The 26788-nt window shown below is 46.4% G+C and overlaps 2 protein-coding genes across 8 annotated transcripts in view; one reads left to right on the top strand and one right to left on the bottom strand.

Annotated features, from left to right (window-relative positions):
- CFP (complement factor properdin) overlaps window positions 1-26788 on the top strand; it is a 261228-nt gene that overhangs the window by 24319 nt on the left and 210121 nt on the right. The gene's annotated exons all lie outside the window — the stretch shown is intronic.
- ARHGEF3 (Rho guanine nucleotide exchange factor 3) overlaps window positions 4714-26788 on the bottom strand; it is a 63541-nt gene continuing 41466 nt past the window's right edge. For 5 of the 7 annotated variants that reach the window (XM_061551828.1, XM_061551830.1, XM_061551832.1 and 2 more), the window contains 7 exons: window positions 25406-25468; window positions 23770-23866; window positions 22609-22685; window positions 20505-20762; window positions 16763-16933; window positions 9816-10005; window positions 4714-8499 (listed from right to left, as the gene is read on the bottom strand). In XM_061551828.1, the coding sequence (XP_061407812.1) occupies window positions 7826-8499; window positions 9816-10005; window positions 16763-16933; window positions 20505-20762; window positions 22609-22685; window positions 23770-23866; window positions 25406-25468 (1530 nt within the window). In that variant the 3' untranslated portion in view covers window positions 4714-7825. The remainder of the gene's footprint in view (window positions 8500-9815; window positions 10006-16762; window positions 16934-20504; window positions 20763-22608; window positions 22686-23769; window positions 23867-25405; window positions 25469-26788) is intronic. The other 2 variants (XM_061551829.1, XM_061551831.1) reach the window with 1 other exon arrangement.

Raw genomic sequence — 26788 nt, 5'->3', positions numbered from 1 at the left:
AAAAATCACGACGTTTCGGAGGCAACACAAGCTTCCGTCTTCAGGTGGAACCGTCTGTGACAGCAATCGTGCTGTGACGGTTCCACCTGAAGACGGAAGCTTGTGTTGCCTCCGAAACGTTGTGATTTTTATTTTATTTTTTATTTAACTTATATTAATTTAAATTGTTTTACCTACGTGACTTTACCGAAAAAAAATCTAAGAATAGAGATTGGAAATGTTGTGGCTTTGCTCTCCAACACACCGGTGTTGCTGTACTAGTAACGAATTTGCGTGTTTTGTTTACGTGACAAACCTTGCTAATTGGCTGTGTCGGGTGGTGGCGGCTTTAACGACACATTTATATATTTACACGATCTAACTCCCCCCCCCCCAAAAAAAAAAAACCTTGATGGATGATATTGTTCGCGGAAACCTACTCCACGTTAAACTGAAGGGAGGCGTCAGGCGTGACGAGCTCGTGGCCAGCAGTGTTTGAGAATACTGCCTCCTGACACCGAGGTGAAGGAGCAGCAGCAGCAGCACAAGCTTGGAGGCGATGAGGGATTCCGGGAAGGACGCCGAGATGGAGGATGCACACGGCGAGGTAAGAAGACGTAACGAGCACAGCGAATGCAAGCCAACGCGCGATTAACCATCGCCCAAAATGTCACACTTTGATGTCCGAAGACCCATCCCGAAAGGGGATGAATACAAATTCGACGCCTCACTGAGGAGCGGTGGTGCATCAGCTGTGGGTCCCCCTAATTAGTGCCGCTTTATGGAGCCATTCTTGACATTTCTGTGGGAAGGGCACAGCCACAGCATGGGTGAGGTTGGAAAAAAAAGAGAGCGAGAGCTGGTAATTAAATACTTAACAAAGCTCAACTTTGCCGCAGTTTTCGTGCCGGGGAAACTCTTGAAGCCACAGTGGACCGTAGATAGAAACATGTGCAGGAGCTACCATAAACGCCAGTGCTATAGATCAATCGATCTTTATTTTACGTGCAAATATGGCCCTCAATGAAGAAGGCATCAATGCGCATCGCAGCGGAACGGCGACGCTACAGAGGGACACACAGCGAGAGGAATGGGGGGGGGGGTAAAACATAAATCCGTTACGCCAAGGCCGTAGCCATGGAGTCAACATTGGGGGGGACCAAATCTTCCAGGGGATGTGGGGGCCCCCCCCCCTAGAAAAAAAATCCAAATTTGAAAACGAATTTCCTGCCTAAAATATTTTTTTAAATCACGAACACATAGGATGGATTTTTTTTTTACAATAATGCTAATAGTGCATTGTATTACATTGCTTTGTATTTCTTTTTTTACCTTTTCTTGTTTCATTGTATGTAATGGCAGAGATTAGGGATTAATAAAGTACAACCATAACCACAATCATATAAACAGAAATTTATTTTATAGCAATATATTGGGGGGGGGGGGGCATGTTGAGCATATTTGAATATTTGTGTCACCCCCCCAATATATATTATAATTACAGCCTTGCGTTACGCCCTCAGCGGTCAAACACCGTATTCTAGATTTGAAGTTTTCGTGACTGCAAGGATTCATACTGCTTTTTTCGGTGAAGTCACGTAGGTAAAAAAATTAAAATAAATAAAATCACGACGTTTCGGGCGCGACACACTTAAGCGGTGTGCTTTCGCTAAGTTGTGTGTGCACACTTAAGCGGTGTGCTTTCGCTAAGTTGTCCCCACCTGAAGAAGGATGCTTGTGTTGCGCCCGAAACGTCGCGATTTATTTTATTTTAATTTTTTACCTACGTGACTTTACCGAAAAAAAAACAAAGAGTATGGTCAAACACCGACTGATCAAAGTAACCCGGAGAGGCTGGGCCACGACACCACCACGTGCATTCAGCTAAGCAGCAAAGTTCACCAGAACGGACTCGCTCGCCTCAATGCCCGAGCCAGTTTGTCGTGGGTGGCCGGGGGAACACGGCGCTGCACAGCATCGCGTCCTTTGAAGCCGCGAACGTCAGGAGGCAGCGCACGAGAGGAGGCGGCCGTGTGACTCAAAGGTCAGAAGCACCGAGGCCGTTACCCCTCAGCTCCTGGGTCTGACCTCCAGGAAAGCCTCCCGTCGTAAAATCGTGTTCTCACTTCATTGGGTCGGTGCTGGTCACCAATGAATGCACACACACCCACACAAAAACCCATTGGTTCTGGCACTTCATTTGGCTAAATTCTCACAGAGAATTTAAAATTATATATCGGTTTGAACGTCATGCGATGGACCATTTTACTCTGTTGGGCTGAGCAGGTGGGGAAAGTGGCGCCCCATTACTGTGAGTGGACCGCAGATTGATCACTCAAAGGGACCTCGGCAGGAAGCTCTGTGACATCCACTTCGGCGGGTCGTCCTTCCGAGCACTTTGCGCGATCTGATAACGAGGTATTCGTTCGGCAATCGGAAGCCAGTGCAGCTCGAAGAGCACTTGTACGGTCACGGTGACGCTCGGGTTGGGTACAAACGGAAGTTGCAGCCTGTCCCGTGCCGCGTGAAGTTGCTGGGCAGTGTTAAATAAAAAGAAAGGCCACTTTCCAGAAAGTTCCTCGACTCGGTTCAACAAAATCATCAGCACATTACCTTGTCTGCTGTTGGATGAAGCGTGGTTTTCTTCTCCAGGCTGCAAGTTGCCAACCCACCCACACGTTGCTTCGACTCTTTCTGTTTTCCATTCTAAATGTTCTTGTTTTCGTCTCCCCCTGTCAGAACCGGGTTCAATCAAAATGTCATCGATTTTAAATACCAACACGCAAGCTTGACTCTCGTCTACGAGTTAACCTGACGCTGGCAACATTCTCGCAGACCAAGCTACATCTTCTGCTGTAAGAGCTTGAAACCTGGCTAAGGCCAATATCAGTTGGCAAGCGATATCCAAGCCGGTCCTGGACACTGCCCAGCGTGGTGAAGTATGGTCTAACAACCCCCCCCACGGCCAACACACTTTGGGGAACCCTGACATCCAGCAATGAATTGACAAAGCTGCTGAAATTGTTTGTATTTTTGATTAATTTTTTTAGTGGTATTGGTTCCTGGGCGATGACAGAAAGAAGAATAGACGGATTGGAGAACATACGCAAAGTTAGGAACACGGTAAAAGTAAGCGGGCTTGAGAGCAGGAAACGTCACGAGAAGTATTCATGTTCGGTATGTTGAACTTTTTCTGCACCGTCCTTAGCCAACCGCAAGTGCGAAAGGCGGCAGCGTCCGAGACCAGTCGCGGAGTGGCAGCCAGAGGAAAGCGCATCGTGGGGATGTACACGTACACGTTCTTCGCAGGACCTCGAGAGATGGTGATGGCTTGACGAGACTTTCACGCAGCGGTGGATAGATCTTGGCGCACCGTGACGCTCTCGGACGCTGCCTCTCCGCAAAACACAATTTTTTCATTGCAAACAAACACACACACGCACGCACGCAACGGTAACCATCGGCCACTGCTTCGTATAAACACAATGCCGATATTGTCTGCGCGCTTGCATGATCTTGGCAACGATGTTGGAAGCGGGACTCGTTGCCATGCCTTCAAGGCACTCCACAGCACGATGTTAAAGACCGCAACGCGACAGCGGGGAGCATTTACGCGTGACGGGGGTTAATGGGATGCACCACCTGCAGGATGGCTCACTGCGGAGATGGCCACGTTTGTAAAATATTAATGTCGTGCGTGGGCGGCGTTGAAGAGGCCTCTGCTTTGCATATTGGGTGGCAAACAGCTTCAGAGCAAATGCTAATAAAGCCAAATATCCCATTGAGCGTGTGTGGTTCATCTTGCAGGGCGGGGATAAAATAATTATTACCTTTTTTGACATCAAGAGCAACCGATACAGTGCGGGTTTGGGAAATAGCGAAAGAACGAGCAATTTTCACAACAGACTATTGGAGTACGAATAGAAGATACTCGATGCAGTTATATATTTCAGTTGTATTGGCGTAGCGTGTTTGGTGAGGAATTAAATGGGCCCCCCCATGTCCACCGTCCTCTTAAGACTGGCACCTGAAGCCCTTGCCACACGTGGGTCACGATACAATCGCATTGCCTGCGCACCCGACATCAATGCCAATGGGGGGGGGGAGCAGAGCTCTGGGGCTTATTGGTTTTGGTGATCTCATAATCAAACTTAAGCACGTAATTAAGCATTAAAAAACTATTATTACTACAAGATACAACGTAACAAAATACATGATGGTGGCACGAATAGCAAAACTGAAGTGTCGGACAAAAAATTTAAATGGGACCGGTGAAGTTGGCAGAGGTTCATTTAAGGGAAGAGTTACGGTCACAACAGGCAGGGTTGCACAAGTGGTGGTTTTGTTCGTGGAGGGCTAATGCTAGTGGCTGGTTGGCTCGTTGTTTAGTCAGCGATGACTAGTAATAGTGGTTAATTGGTTATGGTCAGATGTTTGGCTAGTATTAAGTAGCTGGTTGGCTAGTTTGTGCGTATTACAACTTTTTTTTTCTGGGGCCACATTCTGATGCTTAAGAAATGGTCGAATCGCATCGCCTTGGGAATCTGTTCCAGTTGTTTATGGAGATGTTGTGAATGACATTTTGATGAAGTGTGTCAAGTTGCTCATCTGGTCGCTTGTGTTGATTGCGCATTGGATTAGGGTGGAATACATTTCCTTTATTGGTGCCTTCATCCTTTTTTTGCTGCGTGATTTATGTAAAAACCAAAAAAATTATCGGCGAAAACAGCAAGCCTCTGCATGGATATTTATTCAATACTTTTTTGGATTTAAATACAAATCTATCTCATTAGTAACACAAACACATGACAGACACGTTTTCGGCATCTGGCACTTGAAAAATTACGCGTCCGTTTGCCGTCTCTCCATTCCACTGCCTTGTCTTATCCTCCTGGTATACAAATCTGCAGCTTTCCATCGAAAAATGCAGCTCGCATAGAAATATATCCTGCTCTTACTTCCTCTGCAAACCATACGCGTTTTACAGTGATCTAGCTGAGCGTGAATTTACACAATACACAGTGGATGACTCAGAATGTCGTCCATAGCTGTGCCCGCGCACATGGCTTGTGAGGTTTTCCAAACTCTGCATCGGCAGGCAAGGGTGAATGCCTCCTTTGTGTACACGGCCACCCTGACTACAGATGTGTGGACGCAGGATTTCACATCACCCGGCATATAAAAATACAGTGTACGCACATAGTTACATGACTTTGACCAGTACTGCGAGTGAGCACGAACGGAATAAGCAGAGCCCTAAGACAACGTTTAACAGGGCCGATGCAACCTTCTCCAGGGATTTTACGATTCTCCTATGAATCCGAATAAAATCCACAAACACACGAGCAACCCACAGCCCCCCACCCCGAAGGAGCGTTGCAGCTCGTGGCAAAACGTGCTCGGCAAATCCCCGTCGTGTCTGAGGCTCGTGCCTCCTCCGCCTGTTGCCACTCAGCAGCAGTTCTGATCATACGTATGAAATCACATCTGAAATTATTTCAGATTTACAGATGCAGTTCAGCCCAGGGGTTCGGGTCACCGAAGAGCAACACGGATGTGCCCATTCAGGTGTAAACGTACTGGTCACGCGGTGGTTTGTGTACGAGCAAATGCCCAGATCCGCCAGATTGTCCAGCGTGCGTGTGTACAGGCCACTCGGTGTACAGCTCTGCTGGCATCTTCAGGAGTTTTTGGAACTTCACAGACAGGCAGACCTCAAGGAGAATGCGTCAGAAATTTATACTCCAAGCAGTGCTGTTGAACATCAAGATGTCATAGGCACAAAGATAACAATACACGAATTGGGTAAACACGCTTTAGTTAAGGGGTTTGCAAGCAATCGGCACACCTCAAAGTGTCACAAAAAGACTACCTAATAATGTTCAAAGAGGGTTTGCGTGAAGGGCTCATACCTCAGCAACAATGGATTTTTTTCTGGAAAAAACTACGAATAATTATACAGATTCATAAGGCGTGTAACAATGCATTCGCTCCCAGATTCTATGAATTGTCACAAATCATGGTCATGATTCAGTCCAGCAGTCAGCTCTGTTTGCAGTGCATGTAGACCCAATAGCAGTATGGGTCTATGCAATCCATAGTTATATTAACATATGTAAGGAGAAAGAATAAGTGATGACTTTTCACGGCTAACGGTGAATGCAGAACACGCACACAGCACACACATATTGATGGGCGTTCTGCGTGACTGTCCACAACCTTCATTGTGCCCTCAGCTGTACAAGGCAGATACTCTGGTCCAAACAAGTGTGGCACAGTGAGACAAGCAAGCAACATCGGTGTGAGCTTCGGCTCGTTCGTGCTCATCAGCAAATCATAGCCAGCTGCTTGCATTGTGGAAAATGTGAGGTGCAAGGGACAAACACGGCCTCAAGGCCATTCAGAAAAAACCATGACATCCCAGGCAATAATGAACCCAAAAGAAATAAAAACAAACTTGACATTTCCTGCAAAGTCATCGAACTGAATGGACACATTCCCGAGGACAATTAAAACCAAACAGAGAAGAGAAAGCCACACACTGCTTATGGAGCTGCTCCAGAAATGAAATGTTGATTGCCATTGCCTACAGTGCCCTGCTTAAGAGATAATTGTGACCGCAAACAGGCTGACAAGGGATCTCAAGCGAACGCACCCTTAGGGGCACGGATTATTAAAAGGAGGAAAAGCTTAAGTTAAACAAGGGCCTCAAAAGCATTTAGAGTCTTGGGGCAGCGTGCGAGGTTAGGACACCTGGCGACGAGAACCGTGGTCTATCTCCACACGATCAACTTTGCGGAAACTTAGCGTGGCCACCAGCAATGCTAACCAAAGCTGCAGTTTACAATTATTACCCACGCGTTGAACTCGGCAATACAAAAATATTTCTATAAACTAATTAGCCCAAATGCATGCAGAGAAAGCCCCCCCCCTTCCGGTAAACTATAAGCAAAGTCAGCTGCATTAGAGAGATGAACAAAGCTCGTTATGTACAGACAGGCCACGTTCTAACATGTGCCACTAGGTGCTTCATCTTATATCAGACTATCCATTGTTTGTTTTACACAGCAGAATTAACTACACAATGTAATTTACAATTTAAAAAATGCTCAGTAATTATATTAATGGTTACAGGTCTGGTTTTATAAAAAGAAGTGTAGAAAATGTCCAGTTAATTTATTAGTACCATTTCAATGTCAGATTATTTCCTGGAGACAGGCAGGTAGAATGAGTGCTTTAATCCAAAATAAGCGATACAAATCTAATCGTTTCACTCACTGCGGTGTGTAACAATCTTACCGTACAGTACTTTACTATCTGTAGTGGTTTTAAGTATGGCTTCCCATTACTGATATCACGTACGTACACTCACAACGTCACACACGCTCGAGCTTTACACAATGCGCTTCGACGCTCACTCGGCATCCGGACAGTTTCACACAAACACCCAGCGGGTGTCTTGCTCAGCGAGGACGGCTGCTGTACGTGAAGGTGTTCCCATCTCCTTGTAAACTGGCAGCAGAATAACTCTGTTTGGTAAACGACCGTCCACTGCTAAAGCTTCTCGCCGACTGACATGGTAACGGTTAAAACGAATGACGCGCACGCCCAGCTCTGCTGCTCAGCGCGCGACCTACACACGCATTAGCGGATGGATGCTTTTACGGACACTTGTCGCGATGCACGCAGCTCGAGTTTTTATACAGGACCGGCCACACACACACACAGCCATCTGCTGGCAACACTTCACTTCAACGATCAACACTGAGGAAAAACGAAAGACGGAGAACACGCGCGGCGGCGTGACCTCGTGGCCCACCCCCCCGCCTGCAGCATGGGCGTGCGGTCACACGGTGGTCTCCTTTTTAAGTTCGCACAGGGACGAGTCGCCGCACGGCGCCTCGCCCGCGGCGAGACCGTCCGTCGCCGCCTCGCGTTCTGCCGCTTCGAGGAGTTGGTCCAGCCGAGAGCCGTGGCTCACGTCCATCATGGCCGGCGTGCCGCACGAGTTCGTGTCCGAATCGGAGTCGTCCATCTCCTTGGGGATGGGAGATCGGTCGTCGCTGTCGCGCTCGTCCGACGCCGAGAACACGGCGCAGTCGCTCCCCGCGCTGCCGCCGTTGCCGCCGTCGCTGTCCGACGGTGGGAAGGGGTGGTTGGGAGCGCCGTCCTCCTCAACCTCGTCGTCTTCCTCCTCCGCCATCGACACGGGGCGGCTGTCGCTGCTGCACGGCGACAGCTCGTCCCCCGTGCCGGTGCCGGACAGGGACGGCGGCGTGTCGCTTACCGACATCGGCGAGGGCGGCACGGGGCCTAGGCCCTCCGGGTCGTCCGCCCCCGAGGGCGGTTGCTCGGGCTGCGCCGACGTCTCGTCGTCCGGCGCGGCCACCCCCAGGGCAGTGATGGCTGAGCGGATGCTGTTGAGCCACTGCTGTTTGCTGTAAGAGTCGTGTGCCTGCAAGGTGTGCGACTGGCCCTGCAGCGAGTCCTTGAAGCCCACGCGGAAGATGTTCTTTGCTGCTTGAAAGGGCACAACGGCGGGCGTTAACATCTCTGCGTCGCAGTAACAAGTGGCACCTAAGCTACTGGTAAGAAATGTTGCATCACGATGGTCTTCACAGTCAAGGTGGATTCACTCAATGATATGTGAAATGTTATCCGTGAAAGGTGATAATTATGACATGTAATTATGTAATTATACATCGCAGATCCAACCATAATATTTATAAACCTAGCCGAAATAAGGGGATCAAACACCTCATCAGATGACAACTTAATCCGAATGGCTAATGTACGAACAGCTGCCAAAATGTTATGTAAGTCTAGCAATCAGCATAAGCAGTAAAGTGGAGTGCCAATGCTCTTAAAAAAACATTCTCATTGCATACTCAAATGCACTCTTGTGTACAGCAATGGTGCACAGCCTTGGTCTTGAAACCGCGGAATAACAACAAGCCAGGAGACGCGGGTTAGAAGTGGTTACAGTGTCGACCAATGCATGAATCTCAGGAGTTACCCTCAGCCCACTGTGCATGTGATCTATGCAGAAAGGTGTGTCGTTCAAACGCCGGTCTTGCAAGTCACAAGTGAACTCATAGGAATCAAACAGAACAACCAGGTAAGATGACGAAGGATTACTGACTCCCGATGCAAGAGAGGTCATCGTCATTGGCAAGGGACTGCATGATGTGTACCTTGCAAATGTTGCATTGCTGATATGTGCATGCTAGTGTCCTCACACTTGGAATTACTCTGCTTCACAGCTGGGCAGGAATCCCATTAAACACATTTACACTGGCACTGCCCCCATTCCCACCTAAAACTCAAGTGCCACACCAATGTGTGGACTACAGAGACACGAGGCCTGTGCTACGACACCAACATGAAGACTACTTCGGTGTGTGATCTACAGGCTCCACAGTGGCGAGATGTTAACTACCTCGCATGGCATGGAGAAGGTAGTGGGTTAGATCCCGACCTGATGCCTGTATATTTGCAGTTTGCATGTTCTCTCTCCCCTTGGTCACTTGGATTTAGAATAAACATTCGTTTGATAGTATTTGGCTGCTATACATTTTCACGTGAAAAGCCACTTCGGTGAGCTATCGTTTGTGGCCAGGTCGCTTCAGAAAAAAGCGCTACATAGCTCAGTGGGCCTTACCTGGTAAAATAAAAACAGCTTAGTTTTACAGCACAAACACGGGCGGCCCGCGGCGCGGCCAAGACCACGACGCCAGTGCCGCCCCTCCCTCTCCCTTCTGCATTCACTTGCGCCACTCTCCTGCACATCTACAGACAGCCGGTCCCCTCTCCGCACCCCCAAGAAGCAGGCTCACCTTTGTCATTGTTGCTGAAGGCTCCGCGGAAGGAGCCGCCCATCTTGACCTCGCCGTCCTGCAGGTCTTCGAGGCGGAGATCTCGCAGGGGGATCGGCTGGCGGTACACCTGGTAGCAGCAGCCGTCGTTGCCTCGAGACGCTGGGCGGGACAGCACCAGCACGTCTCCGAAGAGCAGCACAAACAGCTTCTGCAGATGGAGGGACGGTGGGGGGAGAGCGGTCGAGAGGGGTCACAACGCGGTCGAGCGGGGTCACAGCGCGGTCGAGAGGGGTCACAGCGCGGTCGAGCGGGGTCACAGCGCGGTCGAGCGGGGTCACAGCGCGGTCGAGCGGGCTCCCTGCCACGTGAGTGTGATGAACCGCATTGGGGCTGCATCATCGACGGCAACAGACGAAGTCTCAAATCAACAATCAGCCAGCAACCTGAACCAGGTGTACAAAGAGGGCTTTGCCCTGTCCTTCCTCTGCACCTCCCGATTACTATGGTTGGCTATGTACGGTGCGCGAAAGAAGTTCAACAAAAACAAAGATCCCCCGTGTAGCCTGTAAGAGATTGTTGGGGCAAGTGCTGTTCGTGAGAACCTATGAAGGCCGGAACGGCACCCGAGGGGGTGGGTGGCCAGCACCACGCCCAGCCACCTTTGTCTCCCCAGTCGCGATGATTTTACACACCGTACAAGGTACTGATTTGAGGCTGAGTCGACCTAGGGGAGGCACAGGACTGGTTTAGATAATCGACACTGGTGTTGGCTGTGAGCGGGAATCAAACTCGAGTCACCGGGTTTGTAGTGCAGCGTGCTACCCACTACACATACATACAGAATACTGACAGTATCTAGATTTGAAGTTTTCGTGACTGCAAGGATCCATACTCTTTGGTTTTATCGGTAAAGTCACGTAGGTGAAAACAAAATAAAAATAAATATAAAACAACTAAATTAACGCACGACGTTTAGTCGTAAATGCACCGTACTCACACTCACCCTCCCCCAGATGTCGCAAACGGGTTTTGATTCCTTACCCGTACCCGGCCGTACCAGGGTCGCAAACGGGCACCCGTACCCGGCCGGGTAAGGGTAGGGTACGGGTATCGGGTACCTGATTGCGACCTCTGGGATGACGCCATGTTGCAGGCGTGGGTGGGTTGATTCTAGGAACTTGAATTGTGAGAAGAGACAAGACGTTGGGAAATGAGTGACAGTTACTCACCAGTGACTCACGGCCTACCCGTACCCGGCCGCACCAGGGTTGCAAACGGGTAGCCGGGTATTGGGTAGGGTACGGGTATCGGGTACCCGTTTGCGACCTCTGCCCTCCCCTCGCATCACAAAGAAACAAGATGGTTATCTATCGGCTTAACTCATGCTAATCCCCTGCCCAACCACCTTCAACGCCACAAGGCCTGCCCGCATAACCTCCCCCCCCTCCTAGTACCCTATATAACCACGTGTCTCTAAATAGCTCTCTGCATACGATACAGTAATTTTGCTGGAGCAGTCACACCTGATGACGGATGCTTGTGTTGCTTCCGAAAGGTCGTGATTTAATTTAGTTGTTTTATTTTTTATTTACTTTGTTTTCACCTACGTGACTTTACCGAAAAAACCAACAGTATCATATAGCGGTACTTCTCCATGTGGTATTTCAAGACACCTATCACTTCAATGCAACATGTTGGATTGTACCATTCCTAATATTTTGGTAGACACATGATTGAATCACAGATAAAGGAAGACACAACTGAAAATGGTATTTGTTCGTACGTTGTAAATGTGTAACAATGTTGTGTGCACACCTATCTGACGTGAATTTAATCCTTCATCAATACATTACCATCAGACACACTGTAGCACATTACTTATATAGATTTTAACACAACATCATCGAAGCGATGTTACGAGAGCCCTATGGCAATGCGACTAACCATAAGAAATATAATTATTGAAGCTTTAAACCTGTGTCAAAGAGCCCAGGACACAGTCGAAATATGCATCCACAAGGGTTATTTGAGTATTACTTAAGAAAAGTAAACATGTAAACTGAGAAAGATGCAATATATATGAACATACTTGAAATGAACAAATGTTTCCTACTCTTTTCAGACTCTGAAATTGTTAACAATCATGAGTGCCAGGGAATTGCTCAACGTCTAAACTGACTTCATTTCAAACATTTAACAAGAGTACTGAATGTCCTTGTGTTCCTTGGACTTGAAATGCACAAATGCCTGATTTAGATGTTCTGTGTATCATCACAGTGATCTGGGAATAAAACTCTTTAACTCGGAACCAAGCCTTAATTACCCCACGTCATTGAGCCATCGGCGAAAAACCATTAATTCATCATTAGTGCTGCAATGGTTGCAACTAATGCAGACGCCCGTGCATTTTCAGCGCATACTCGATACGCTGGCTGCTGGAAACGGGCAGAAGCATAAGCGTTCTCAGGACAAGTGGAATACCCTAGCATGGGAATGGTGATTGCTGTGGGTGACATTGAAGGGGCGGCGGGGGGGGGGGCATGTAATACAAGCACAAACGACTGAGCCCCTATCATTTGTGGTCAGGTCGCTTCTGAAAAATAAGTGAACACTCTCACAGTGGGCTTTGTCTGGTAGGATAGGGATGGTTTAGTTTTCTTTGGATGCATTGGGTGATTTGTTTACCTTTCTTGTACTTTGCACTCATATCGTATTTTATAAAATAAAAAATAATATATTGTCCTATTTTTGTTATTGTTTATTCTTGTCACGTTCTTACCTGCCCCACTACTGGACATCTGTGAAAAACAGCTTTATAGTTCATTGGATTCCTCCAGTAGAAATTAATATGCTGATTCCAATACTCTACATTTGACAGCTTTGACTACTGCCCCACCTCTTTCACCAACCTGGCAATGCCCAGCATGGTGAAGTATGGTAAAAAAAAAACATCTGTCACTAACGCAGCTTGGGAGAAGGCTTTCTTCAAGCAGTGGATTGACAAATGGATATAGTCCATAATGCAGGTTTTTTGGGTTAGATCGCGTACATATATACATGTGTCGTTAAACCCGCCACCACCCGACACAGCCAACTAGTAAGGTTTGTCACGTAAAATGAACATGCCAATAATTCGTCACCAGTACAGCACACCGGTGTGTTGGAGAGCCAAGCCACAACATTTACAATCCGAGTACGACGTTTCGCCAGTAATTATGAGCTTCATCAGGCGACAGCCAGATTTGTTTAAAACTGTCTGTCAGGCGGGTTTAACGACACAATTCTATATTTACGCAATCTAACCCAAAAAAGCCTGTATTACGGATGATATTGGTCGCGAAAGCCTACGTGTTAAATGGATATGGTTTACATTTTTACATTGAAAAAAATAATTCGCCAAAAAAATAAACACCCATCTCTGCATCCGCACCTTCATGGTATCCCTCCGCGAGAAGCCCCACCTGCACAAATGTGACTATCGGAAGTGTCATTACCATCCCACCTCTCGCACCCCATGCATCTTGCTCCCCCGTGCCGCAATTCCGTCAACAGCATAACGACAGTTGTACTCTCCTTTTGAACCACCTCATTCGACATCCCTTTTTCCCCTCTGTAAAGGTTCAGAACAGTCTCCGTGCAATGAGCTGTGAGAGAGTGGATGGTCAAATCGATCTGCCACCATAACGAGAGTAAACGCCTGCCGATTCCACACAGCTGTGGCTGGCTATTTTTTGTATCTTTCTCTAATGTAGATTGCTAGAATTTGCCACTTTAAATTGTCGCAATCGGCTCATTACAACGCAGAATCATTTCCCTCTTTTTAGTGAAATGTTAATCCAAAGTACTGTAAACTCTTGCACGTTTAATATACCAAACAGGCTGCCAAATGTGGCATCACAGTTCCATCAAATGCCCACTCTTTCTCTGGCACTTTCAAAATATGTAAAAACAAAGCTATCTCTGTTGTTATCAAGCCTTATGTTCATATATTGATCAAATGTGTCAAACAAGGATATCCAGCGTGTTCTATTCACTTAAGTGTAGAATGGTTGAAAACCCATCTATAAATAACACAATTCAATACCAAGAAACAGCTGTTAGAGATCCATGGCTAATATACAGGCACGTACACTGTGTATATTCATATGCAAATGTTAAGTCAAACGTATAACTATGAACTGAACATGTCATGTTCCCACACCAGCAATAGCCTGTAACTTTTATGTAGTAACAATAAATTAATATTGAAAAATTAATCGCAATGAGTAAGAATGACTCGTGGAAAGTGGCTCTTTGCCCACGTGAATCTCACAGTTCAAACTGCCCACGGGGCACAGGATTATTACATGTGCTAACAAAAACACTGCGTGACTCACGGATCTCATCACCAGGGTGCTGTGCACTTTTGTGGAATAAGAAAACAACAAAACATTGGTGACAGAGCCAAAAGTCTGGTTTCTTTGACTCAGAGTGCCTCGTGGTGACTAAGAGGGCCAACAGTTTCTATTTTGCTTCGCCATTTCAAGAAGATCAGGACTTGATGCTATCAATGTCCGCTCCGCCGGCCGTCATGGGAACACACGGGAGGCAGATCACCGCTGTCGGTCACTCCCACCGCCCACGGTGCCCATCAAATAGACCTACACTTTGCTAATCCCATCCATCGCGCCTAATTCCACCCATCACCGCACTTTCAGTCACGCTGACCTGCCTTTTTTCTAGACGTGTCTGTGGAAAGAAGCACTGCCAACATTGCCTCTTGTTTTCTCCAGTGGTTTAACCATTCCATCTCACGATAAGGATGTTATCAGAGTGAGAGCTTGGGGCTCAGTACAGCTGCCTTGATAACTTATCGCTTATAAAAGCAGCCCACATTTGTGGGTTCGTGGATATGTACCGTGGCATTGCCACGACGAGCTGCTGTTGATATCCAACGTAAGCAGTGCCGAATCCTGATCGTCACGAACCGTGTAAGGGGAGAGATGAGCAACAGAGATGATGACCGTGCACGAATAAACTTCTCTGCACCCCCTCCTTTCCCAAAGCTGTGTAGCCTGGAAACTCTAAGAACAACAGCCCGTTGATACGTGACACAATTCCATCCCGTCTCATCCATCCCTATACCATAGTGATCTGTGAAGCATTTACAAATAAACTCAGGGACCTTCACTGAAAAATAGCATTCCAGCAACAACGGAGGTATCCTCCACCCGATGAATGAGAAAGTCCCCGTGTCAATGATTTGAGGAAGAATTTACGTGGAAATCAGCTCGCAATTATTACAGCTGTTTAGCATTGATGGCAACATTCCTCTTTGTAAATGAGCTTCGTGCAGCTCAGCCACTCGCTGCCAAGCGGAGAAACTTAGCGAGGGTGACGCTGCTCATTGCGGGCACTCGTGGCGAGACACTCCATTACATTGTTCATTCATTCGTTGACAATTACTCCGGAGACAGAGCCCACTGGCGTTACACCCCGATTAACGAAGGGCTGGTCTGGGTGGGATGTTGAACGTGCAGCCGCGGGTAGCTGGGTGGCGCAGGGGGCTAATTTTGCGTAAAAGCACCGAGCCAGGACCGCTTGAGTAAAAGGGTTTGCTTCTAAATAGACAACTATGATTACACTTGGTTCTCAAGTGTAGAGGGAGGTAACGCTGGTCTTAGCACTCTCCAAGTACGTTTTCTTCCTTCCAATTCATTGGGTATATTCCACCTCTTAAGATTAAGAATATAACCGAAGCGGAATGAAAACCTTGTACAAAGTTGTGCTTCCAGAGGGCCTCGCAGCCAATTGAAGTGACTTCGTGAGTAGTCCTGCGAAGCCATATTTGGGAGCCATTTTCCAGCACAAAGCAGACATACTAATTGGGGCAGGGGGCTGAAGACAAATAAAAAAATCGCGTAGAACAGGGTGGGGAATCTATTGTACAGGGGCCGTATCTGGCCAGCAGCCACAATATTTTTAGCTTTGCAATCCTGTTTCTAAATTTAGGACGCGTCCTTCCGTCACTGCAAGGGCCTCTTTACAATCGGTTGACACGCACACGTTGTTTGGCATAATTATTGGATACCGCCGAGCCGTGTGCGAGTACACGGCTCGCCAAAGGTACAGCAAAAGTTGTAGCTCGGAAGTTGAAGAAGAAACAAACTCAAAAATAATGAAACCGTGTACAGATATGGATGTCAGAAGAATTATTTTTCATATATTTCCAACATTTGGGCATGGCACAAGGTTTGAGGGACGGGGGGGGGACACACACACACAGTATTCCGCTTCTGTAAATGTACACCTCTGCAAATATACGTCATGAGTTGTTCTTCTGATGACGTATGTGCAATGTCGTCGGAATGGAATCGGAAGAAAAAAAACAACCTTATCGGTACGTCTTCATAGCCTTATGGGAGCCTCGGTACGGAAGATGTACCGAGGCTCCCATAAGGCCATGCAGGAAGGCGTGTGGCACAGTTTGGCGACAGTTGTCGTAGAGTGCGGTCGTGTCGCTTCGGTCCTCTGCGGTCAGTAGGGTCTTTTAAAAACGTCGCTATGCCTCTCTAAACAAAAGAACGCTCAACCGTTTGCACGCTCTCGAAATTCAGCGGTGAACGGAACCCACCCTGCAACTTGCAGACGTCATCGGAATGGGAAGGGGTTAAGAGTTTCGCCCGTCTGGGACAGTGGAGGGCCATCCTCCCCTTTGATGTGGTCCCGTCACGCCGGAATGGATGTTTGTGGATTTTTTGTTGTTGTATCCCGTTGTTGGAATCTTCCGGTGTGGTTTGCAGGACCCGCATGTTGTTGTGATATAAATATAATACTAATAAAAAAAAGCTTTGACCGGATTTAAAAATGCTATTCGGCCCTCCGCATTGTGGAGAAGGTTCTGCTCCCGTCGTAGAAACCGGGGGGGTCCCCTTCACCCTGCCCCTGCACGCTCATGGGCGACGAGGAGAGACGGGTGAACTCACGGTGCCACGGTTGTTGCGCAGCTCGCCGTGGAGGTGCAGAGTGCGTGACGTGGCGATGAGGGGGTCGCGCTGACGCTCGTCCAGGTAGTCGAGCTTGTCGCGAAAGTAGCAGCACTCCGACTCGCCCGTGCGCGTGTTCACGTCTGCGACCACGCCCTGGATGATGGAGATCTGTGACACGGGCAGTGGGCGTCTCGCTTTAGGAAAAACACTCAAAATCTGGGCCGATGATCATTATAATCATTACATAATGCAATGGCTCACAAACGAAACAGAATGCATACGCTCACGGGACGTGAACACGAATCGTGCGCGTGAGTCGTTATTAAAGATTAATGCAAATTATATGCAGATGGTGACTTTAAGTTAATAAAATAATGACACTGTGCACACAAGACAAAACAAATTAGGTATTACAAATGAAAAAGTAAAAACCAAAAGACAAAGACTGGATTCGAAATCCGTTCCACGATTTAAAAGAATGACAATTCCTCAAATTGCGGGGGTGAAGAGATGCCTCGTTACATGTCCATCAGAAAGATCAAGAGGCCAGAGCCTAATCATCTCGTTATATGTATGCTTCAAATAGCCACATTAGCTAATGTGGCAATGCAAACCATTGTAAACAAAAGCAATGTTACAGGAGCACTCAAAGCGATATACTGAATCGAAATGCTGATGTAAAAAAAAACGATTTTTATTTTACAAGGTAAGGCCCCACTCTGAGCTACGTAGCTCTTTTTCAGAAGCAACCTGGCAACAAATGAAAGCTCAACGAAGTGGCTCATCACGTGGCAATGAATAGCAACCAAATACTCTAAACGCGTGTGTATAAATGTGGAGGGAAAAAACGGAGAAAAATCCACTTGACCACAGGGAGAAAATGCAAACTCCAAATATACAAAACAATACGTTTTACCCTTTCCGGCAATAGAACAGGAGGTGTGTTAAGATGTTAAAACACCAAACAGAATCCTTATTGCCATAAAGAGTAAAACCTATTGTTATATCTTGATACTGGCAAGAAAAGCCCCATATTCTAGCTGCTCGCCCCAAACTAGAAATGCCCTGATAGTGCATTGTCTTTGTGCTTTGAGACTCGGCTCTAAAGAAAGCCGTCTCTGGTGTGGACCAATCAGATTCAAACAAAATGCCATATATATTATCAGAGGATGTTTTTTTGTTTGCATGTTCACCGCAAGTACGTGTGGTTAATGCAGACAGGATTTATTGAAAAAGGATTATGTTTGGTGTTTTAACATCTTAACACCTGTTTTATTGCCAGAGAGGTTAACACCTATTGCTATATTTTGATACTGACAAGAAGGGTCCAAATATACAGGCGTCAGGGTCGGCATCGAACCCACCGACCTCCTGTATACCAGACGAGGTAGTTCACATCTCGCCACCATGACACCCACATAATGTATATTTATTAATATTCACACAAAAGAATAGGGTTTGAAAGCACAAGACATATTCCCACAAAGAGGTGGTGGCACACATTAATCACCACCACAGCACAGGTAATCCAGCTGTGACAGCTGTGGTTACACTGGCAGGGCCCCCCCCTCAGGCCAACTCTAATCCTCCAGCCAAGAAACTCCCTTCGTGGGAAACCTGATCTTTATTTTATTTTTCCACGAGCACATGTGGATGTTTTGGTTGACTGCAGATGCCTTGTCTTTGCACTGCTACCATGAAGGTTCGTTGAGTTGTCAGTGTCCATGCATTTGCAGGTGCGTTTACATAAGCACCAACAGTAATATAAAATGCTTTTATGATTTCAAAATTAAGAGACATCCCACTGTAATACAGCGAAAACATTGTTTATTAGACGCATAATGATTCACCCCCTTCATGATTCAATGTTATGAATGGGACCACAATTTGATTCGAGTCGTTTATTTCATTGCCGATGTGGCGCATGTAATCTATATTAGTTCGTTTCTCAGTCCGCTTGCCCTGGTGAGGGTCGTGGCGGCAGCGTGTTGAGTAGTGGCGGTCCACACCTCGCTTTCCCTGGCGACAGACTCCAGCACTACTACACTATACATTACTACACTACACTATACACTACTACACTACACTATACACTACAGCAGCGTGTTGAGTAGTGGCGGTCCACACCTCCCTTTCCCTGGCGACAGACTCCAGCACTGCACTACTATACAGGTAGTCCCCGAGTTACGATGGTCCGACTTACGATATTTCGATCTTATGATGGCGATACTACAAAATTGTCAAATATTTTACATTTTGCGGCGGCAGGCAAACGCAGCAACGTACGAGGTACGATACTGTACGTTGGGACGCTGCCGGGATGTACTGTACGCATCTCCCGCCTTGTGTGGTGATGCCTCTCACTCTCACCAGCGGTCGACGGAGTTAAGTTGTCTCGGTAGGCTAAGAATTTACCCTGTTTTTTTTACTTTACATTTTACTGTGCAATACAGTATTGTAATTAATAAATACATACAGTATATAGTTTATACAGTACGGTACTGTAAATTGTTCTGTTTTGTTAAATTATCACCATTCTTTAAGACTCCTGGGTAGGCTAGGCCATCTTCGACTTACGATATTTTTGACTTACGATGGGGTCCTCGTACACTACACTATACACGACTATACACTACTACACTACACTATACACTACGATACACAGACTCTAGCTCTTCCTGGGGAAATCCTAGGCGTTCAAAGGCCAGCCGAGCGACAGTCCCACTAGCGTGTCATGGGCCCGTAATATATATATATACTGATATAAATGTATATGTAATCGTCAGTGGAACAACACATATGTGAACATAAACTACAATTATAAATAATTGATTCTCATACACAATAGACACGTGTATTTTGCCAGTAATAATTCATATTAAACTGATGATGCACTAACTCGTTTGTTTATTATAACCGTGTTTAATGGAAATAATTATGTATCTCAGTGTAATCTTAACTAGTTCTACCTAAGTGATCAAAGTTGAATTTGATCATTCTCACTGTTTTCATCTGGTTTTGAAAGAAAAAATAATCTTATCGATCAATTGTGAAATTTATTCGTAACTTTAAGGACCTTTCCATCAGGGCCAAAGGGTTTTCGAGGTCTAGGGAATAATTCTAGATGAGGCACCATTGGCCTTTTGTGGAGAGACCTCTGCTCTCAGATCTGAGGCCCAGGGCAAACTTACCCTACCTGCCCACCATGCCACCGCCCCCTCATCTCAAGAGCCCTATTTTCCCTTGAGGGCCCTGTGAACCGATATGCACTCTGTGCACGACTCACAAGCACGTTAGCAACCCGGCGCTCACTTGACTCCACCTTCCCCATGGCGCAACAAACAGTGGTGTAGCCTGATTGCCATGGGCCCTGGCGAAAGAACCAAACGGAGCCACCTGTCCAATTTCCCCACCCCGCTCACCCTCTCCAAGTCTGGAAGCTGGGTTCCTCCGACATGTGGGTCTCGGTGCAATTACACCACCTACATAATGCATAGCTACCCCCCACAGCACAAGCGAAGAGACAATTAGGAGCAAAGCCCAGCCCCCGAGCTGTATCTATATATATTTGGAGTTTGCATGTTGTCCCTGGTTTTTCCCTCCACATTGAGAAACATGCCTGAAAGAGATATACATTTCCACGTGATGACAGGCCACTTCGTTGTCGAGCTTTCATTTGTGGCCAGGTCGCTTCTGAAAAAGAGCCATATGGCTCAGCGGGCGGCTGCCGGTCGCTCACCGCTTCCTCCAGGCACTGCTGGTCCGGGTGCTCGTTGGGCGTGTGGCGCAGGATCTCGCGCAGCAGCAGCGGGTACTTGACGAGGCGCGAGCGCGGCACGTCCAGGAAGCTCCACAGCTCCAGCTTGCGGCTGAAGGGCGACTCGAGGCACCGCTGCAGGAAGTCCTGCACGCGCGGGTCCTGCTTCTTCTGGTCGAGCAGCGCCTTCGCCGCCACCTGGTTTGCGCAGTAGCACGTGTACGCGTTGAGGCACGGCAACTGCAGGCCGGGCGGGGGTTGGGCGGTTGGGCAGGGTGGGGGGGAACAAACGGAAAGAGACATAAGGTAGAGAAGACACGCGATTACCTCTTACCGTTGTGCACTGTGTGGGACAATGTATTGTCCAGCAAGCTAGTCTGTGTATGTATGATGAACTTCTTTTGCACCGTACGTAGCCAAACGTGCTCATCGGAGGTGTATAACAGGCGTTTATTGAGAATCCACTTTTTTTTCTAGATTTGAAGCTTTCGAGACTGCAAGGATTCATACTCTTTGGTTATTTTTTCGGTAAAGTCACGTAGGTAAAAAACAAAATAACTAAATTAAATCACGACGTTTCGGGCGCAACACAAGCGTCCGTCATCAGGTGGGAAAGCATGGCCTACTGCTGTTGCATCAGCAGTAGGCCATTATCTAGTTGTTTTAATCCACCTTTTGCCAATACTCTGCTGTAGAAGGGCCCCCCCCGCCCAACGCCAGACAGGTCGTAGGATTTATCCGACCATACTTCACGACACAAGGTAGTGCGAGTTTGACAAAGCAAGAAGCGTGCGTCTGGGGAGGATCATATCATACAGCAATGTAATTGCGTTGCAATGCCCTCTGGTTCTCACAACGTAGCCCATCAGCAGCACCTAACTCCTGTGTTATGCATAGTGGTCGCCCACCAAAACACTATTCTGGCTCGTTCCTATGTAACTTCCGAGATCTGATGAGATCGGCTGCATTTCGAGTGATCTGGTCACAGGCAAACTCTAACAGGTGACACCACTATTACATTTAATGTCAGAGTACATCTGTTGTTATCAGAAACCCTCTCGAGTTGTATAGACTCTCATGCTGTCTCTCCTCGTTGTTTAAATCCCTTATAGTATCCATAATAGAGGTGTTTTGGGTTAGATCGTGTGAATATAAATGTGTCGTTAAACCCGCAACCACCCGCCACAGCCACCTAATTGGCTTAGTTTAACAGGTAATTAATTAACTGCCGGGTGGTGGCGGGTTTAACGACATGTTTATATTTACGTGATCTAACCCAAAAACCTCTAGTATGGATGATATTGGTCGCAAAAGCCGACGTGTTAAAACTCCCTGACAGTAGTCAAGATCGCCACACACTTGCGAAGACAAATGAACACCCATGGCTCCATTCCCCTAAACACCGCTTGATCCACCAATTCAACATAAATAAATTGCTAATGTTTAAAATGCTTAGCACAGCCCCTATTATTAATAATGGCACTTATAATGTAGGAATACCTCGCTGAGTATCAAGGTTTTTTTTTTCCAGGAGAGTACTGCAAAATTGGATATTCAGCCGAATCCATTTTACGTAATGTTTTGCATGTGGACAGAAAACCGGAGTAGCTCGTGCATAATTGTAAATAACCCTCAATGACGGCACAAAACCGTTTCCTGTATTACCATCTCCTGGCCAACAGGCAGATCAAGGACAGTGCATATCATTATCAGAGCTGTCTCTTTTGTTTGCATTTTGACTGCTTGTGTTGTGGTTATTGTAAACATGATCCCTTGTATAAAGGTGTCAGTTTTGGTGCCAGATAAAAGGGTAAAAACCTATTACTAGATCAACAAGTGCAGGAATTCCACAACTCTACGAGGAACCTGTGGAGGGACATGATCCAGCAAACCCGAGGACACCTCTCAGAGCAACGAGCTGGATATGGCTTCACACAAAAGTGACTTTCATGGTGCTGCTGCTGTTGCTGCATCTTCTGCTGCTCGAGCGAAGCACTGAGGTTTGGCAACCGTGGCAAGTGGCACTGAACCAAGTCGCCGAGGCACTGAGCTTTCCACCGAATTGGCATGTGAGAGAGTTCCTCACCCACTCCACCAGGATGTGCCCCACGCGCTCCGTGGCACCGTTGGGCTTGCGTGCCTTCTGCAGCCCGGTGAGCAGGTCTATGGGAAAGTTGAACGCGGGCAGAGACGTCAACACGGACGTTATTTAATCTGAGCCACTTTATTAAATGAAATTCGTGTTAATCAGCCAATGCACCATCTGGAGAAAAGGCTTTGTTGAAGCAGGTAAATGGTATGTTCTAAGCAGTTAAATGGTTGAACCGGTTTTTTTAAACTTTTCTATGTCTCATTAGCAGGGTGGGACTTGTTAAATAGTTGATTCAAAAAATCTCTCTACAAACACCTTGGGACCATGCAGCAACCAAACACTGTGCTGTTTGGCAGATTTGGGAAACTAACAAGGGTCTATTTCACTGCCAAAAACACAGAACAATTACTGTATTACCCGCAATGTTATCAACACCGAGCATGATTCAGAACTTAATGTTCAGATATTGAAACGCGAGTCTCTTAAGCATCCTTTGGAGCAACGTATTCTCTTAAGGCTTCATAATTGCTGCTACTGTTACAGGGCAGGTTGAGCTGTGAGTGTGTACGGTATTGAAACCTGTGAGTGTGAAACCCTAGGATCTGCAAATGCCTGAGGATGCTAGATCAAAATATAATTAAATCTACCAGTCGGTTAACAGCCTCTTAGGCTGGGAATATATTTGAACCGATTTTATATTTTAATCGATGTTATATACGCTCTGATGTCAACTTACATCACAACATTTTCACCTTCAATACATTTACGCTTTCATAATTAATTACCACCTTTCGATTTAAAGCTTTCGTGACTGCAGGGATTCATCTTCTTGGTTCTTTCGGTAAAGTCACGTAGAAGGGAAATAAGAAAAAAAGAAAAAAAAAAAAAACAGAATAAAATAAAATTCTCACGACGTCTTATTTTTATTATTTTATTATTTCCCTTCTATGTGACTTTACCAAAAGAACCAAGAAGATACATATCACCTGTCGGATTTTTAAGGCAACTTAAGTCACGACGTTGCAGGACTCGGCAGAATGTCGTACACAATATTAAATACGTTGAACTTCTTTCGCGCAGTACGTAGCCAACCGTGCTAATCTACGTCCGCATGCCCTGGTGAGGCGCGCGGGTGAGTACGCTGTTGGCTCTCACCTTCGTGCAGTGGGATGAGAGAGTCGAGAGCCCCGAATATTTGCGCGAGTTCCACCGCCGTCATAATGGACAGCTTGAGCATGGGATCTCTGTAGGCCTGTTCAACCACAACGCAGCCAAGCATGATCATTCACGCAAGGGGCGCACGCGATGATAATCAGCCCCAATGCACTTTCATCGATGACGACGCGATTGATACATTGTGCTGAGAAAGCGATGTGTTTGGCTGCAATCATGGGCTGTTAATTTAGGTGAAGCGGTGGTGCGCAGGTGAATAGGTAGAGGCAAGGACAACTTGCTCATTTATAATTCCCGTTGTGAAAAATGTTTGCATACAATATGGAATTGACTGGGTTAATTTTAGGGCAAGATAATTTGCATATTTCCTAATTATCCTTTTTGCTCTGGTTTGTGTATCCAAAGTTTGGGAAACTTTCATTAAATTGGTCAGTTTTCAAAAGTGAAGTGTTAAATAGAAATACATTTATACGACAATTGGTTCATATCATCTTTCATGAGAGTTCAGATGGACAGATAGAGTTAATGAATAGCCGCTTTCAACCTTAAACGAAAATTGTCAGAAAAAAACAGACGATTGTAACGTCAGAAGACTTGGGTCGGCCAATGCTACTTCTACCACGGTGAGTTGAATCAATCGGCGGACAAGACACATTGCAGAATGTGTACTTTATTACCAAAACACTGTGGTTGTGAGTTAAATATTACTCATGGACTCAAATTAATTTTTATGAACCACTTGTATAAGAATGTAATATGTACAATGTATGCACATTCTACACAAATGTTGAATTTGGCTACGGAATGAGATAGAATAAAGATATTACACGAGAGACGGTCCAAAATGAGATGAAAAAATGACGAATTGTGACCCCAATTTGTGACAATTCGTCCAATTGTCAGAGGTAAAGGGGGAAGGTTATATGTTACATGCGATGAAGATAGTATAAGTGGAATGTGATAGGGATGTCTGGTTGTCTACTGCTGTTTCATATAACACAGATTATATTTCCTTTGTGCTTACCGTGATTTACCAAAATGGAAATCAAATAACCGCGTCACGTATTGTAATTTCACCCGTAGGCCAAGTGCTCTAAATTGATCATTTGTCAGTCCCTCTTATTAATTAAACCAAAGCAGTCCAATGCTGAAAGAATTAATCCATTTTGACAGGGTTAATTAAAAACTATGGAGATTTTCAAACAATAAGTACATCATTGCCTGATTAGCACTCCTTTTGTGAGCACAACATCCGAATCGATGCTACACCAATGGCTAATTCATTGACGATTTCTGCCAGGTCGCCGAGCGCGAACGAGCAGTGCCTGACGAAGGCCCATGACGATATAAGTGAGCCACCGGCACTGCTGCACAGTACGAGTGCGTGTGTGTGTGTAACAGCATGGGGGGGGGGAGCGGTAGTGTAGCGGTTAGCATGCTGCGCTGGGGAGACAAAGGCGGTCGGGAGTGGTGCTGGCCACCCACCCCCTTCGTTCGTGTACCGTTCCGGCCTTCATAGGTGCTCGCTAACAGCACTTGCCCCTACAGTCTGTTAAGGCTATACGGGGGATCTTTGTCTTTGTAACAGCAGGATGGCCGCACACTGCGTGGCTCTCACCTTCTTTGCCAGCTTGAGGTCTTCAATCAAATCCTGCTCCCCTTGGGCCAGCTCAAAAATGGCCTACAAACACAAAAGGGACGATTTGGGTCCGCGCACACAACGCTTCCACACGTTACATTTGTTGGTTTGAGCATGAACTCACACCGCAGCGAGAGCTTCAAATGAAATAAATAAAACGGTCTGTGGTCAAAGCGTAGCTTCGAGGCAAAGAGGTACTCAGCCGTCTGCTCTTTGCACACCTCTCGTCATTTCTTTTCTATGAGACAGCCCCCTTTCACAGTACCTTCCCAATCCGTGTATTATCAAGTGGCACGGATTGGCTTCGTACGATGCAAAAGTTCAACATGCATGCATACATCATAAATACTATTCAAAAGCGTTCCATCACGTAAATAATTCTCTCCAACCCAACTTCGTACACATCAGGGAACAGCAGGCCAAGTGGAGATTACAAATGTTCTGTCTCGTCTCCTGTATTCCTCCGTATGAGCGAAGCAAGCAAACCCATGTAGAGGTCAAACGCGAACGGAAAGCGGCTGTCATCACGGATGTGGAATAATCCGCGGCACGACGTGTTTACTCGCGGGCCTGTTAAGGGCGCGCGGTGCATGCACGATCGGAGCACAATATGGAAAAACACAATGGGCAAAGAGGGCGCTCAAATGCCACAACGATGAGAACGTATTGGCCTTCATGGCCGTGGAAACAAACAATGTAGTCGTGCAGCCATGTACTACGGCTTCGAGTAATGAGCTGGCACTGATGAGATCCTGGATTTGAATTCTGAGCGCTGCTCATATTGGGATCATGTCATCGAATGAAATGATTTATGAGAGTACAATCACAATAGAATTGGGAAATAGACAAAAAAAATATTGTCGACCAGAATCTTAATTCTAGATTTGAAGCTTTCGTGACTGCAAGGATTCATATTCTTAGGTTTTTTCGGTAAAGTCACGTCTTTCGGCCTATAAGAATGTTAATTCTCCAAAAACTGAAGTGAAATACAGCATTTAAGTCAGTGTTTTGACAAAGCTGATATGCCTTTACGTGCAATTAAAGTTAATGACATTTTGTTCGTACACGTGACAAATGGAAGCAGATAAAATACCCGATCTCTTGGCGACGGATCGTGTAACTAAATCAATTACAGATTAAAATCCGACACTAATAATGTAATCAATGCAATAGCAATTAAGTAATTACAGTGAAAAACCCTAGACAATTTGTTTTGAGGAGACTAAATGCTGTCTGCAGCGCACCCAGAAAAAGTTTCCATTTTCACAGAAAAATAACTAAATGCAATTTTAATGCTGTAATTGCTTGTGTAGCCTTCCAGAGGCCAGGCTTTAATTAAGTGCAACAGAAGCAGCGACCTTG

The sequence above is a fragment of the Lethenteron reissneri genome, chromosome 15, assembly GCF_015708825.2.
Source record: "Lethenteron reissneri isolate LAM-NWPU_2019-01 chromosome 15, ASM1570882v1, whole genome shotgun sequence".
NCBI classification, from domain to species: domain Eukaryota; kingdom Metazoa; phylum Chordata; class Hyperoartia; order Petromyzontiformes; family Petromyzontidae; genus Lethenteron; species Lethenteron reissneri.
Note: the sequence above shows the minus strand (reverse complement) of the source record. Positions and strands in the feature narration are given on the sequence as shown.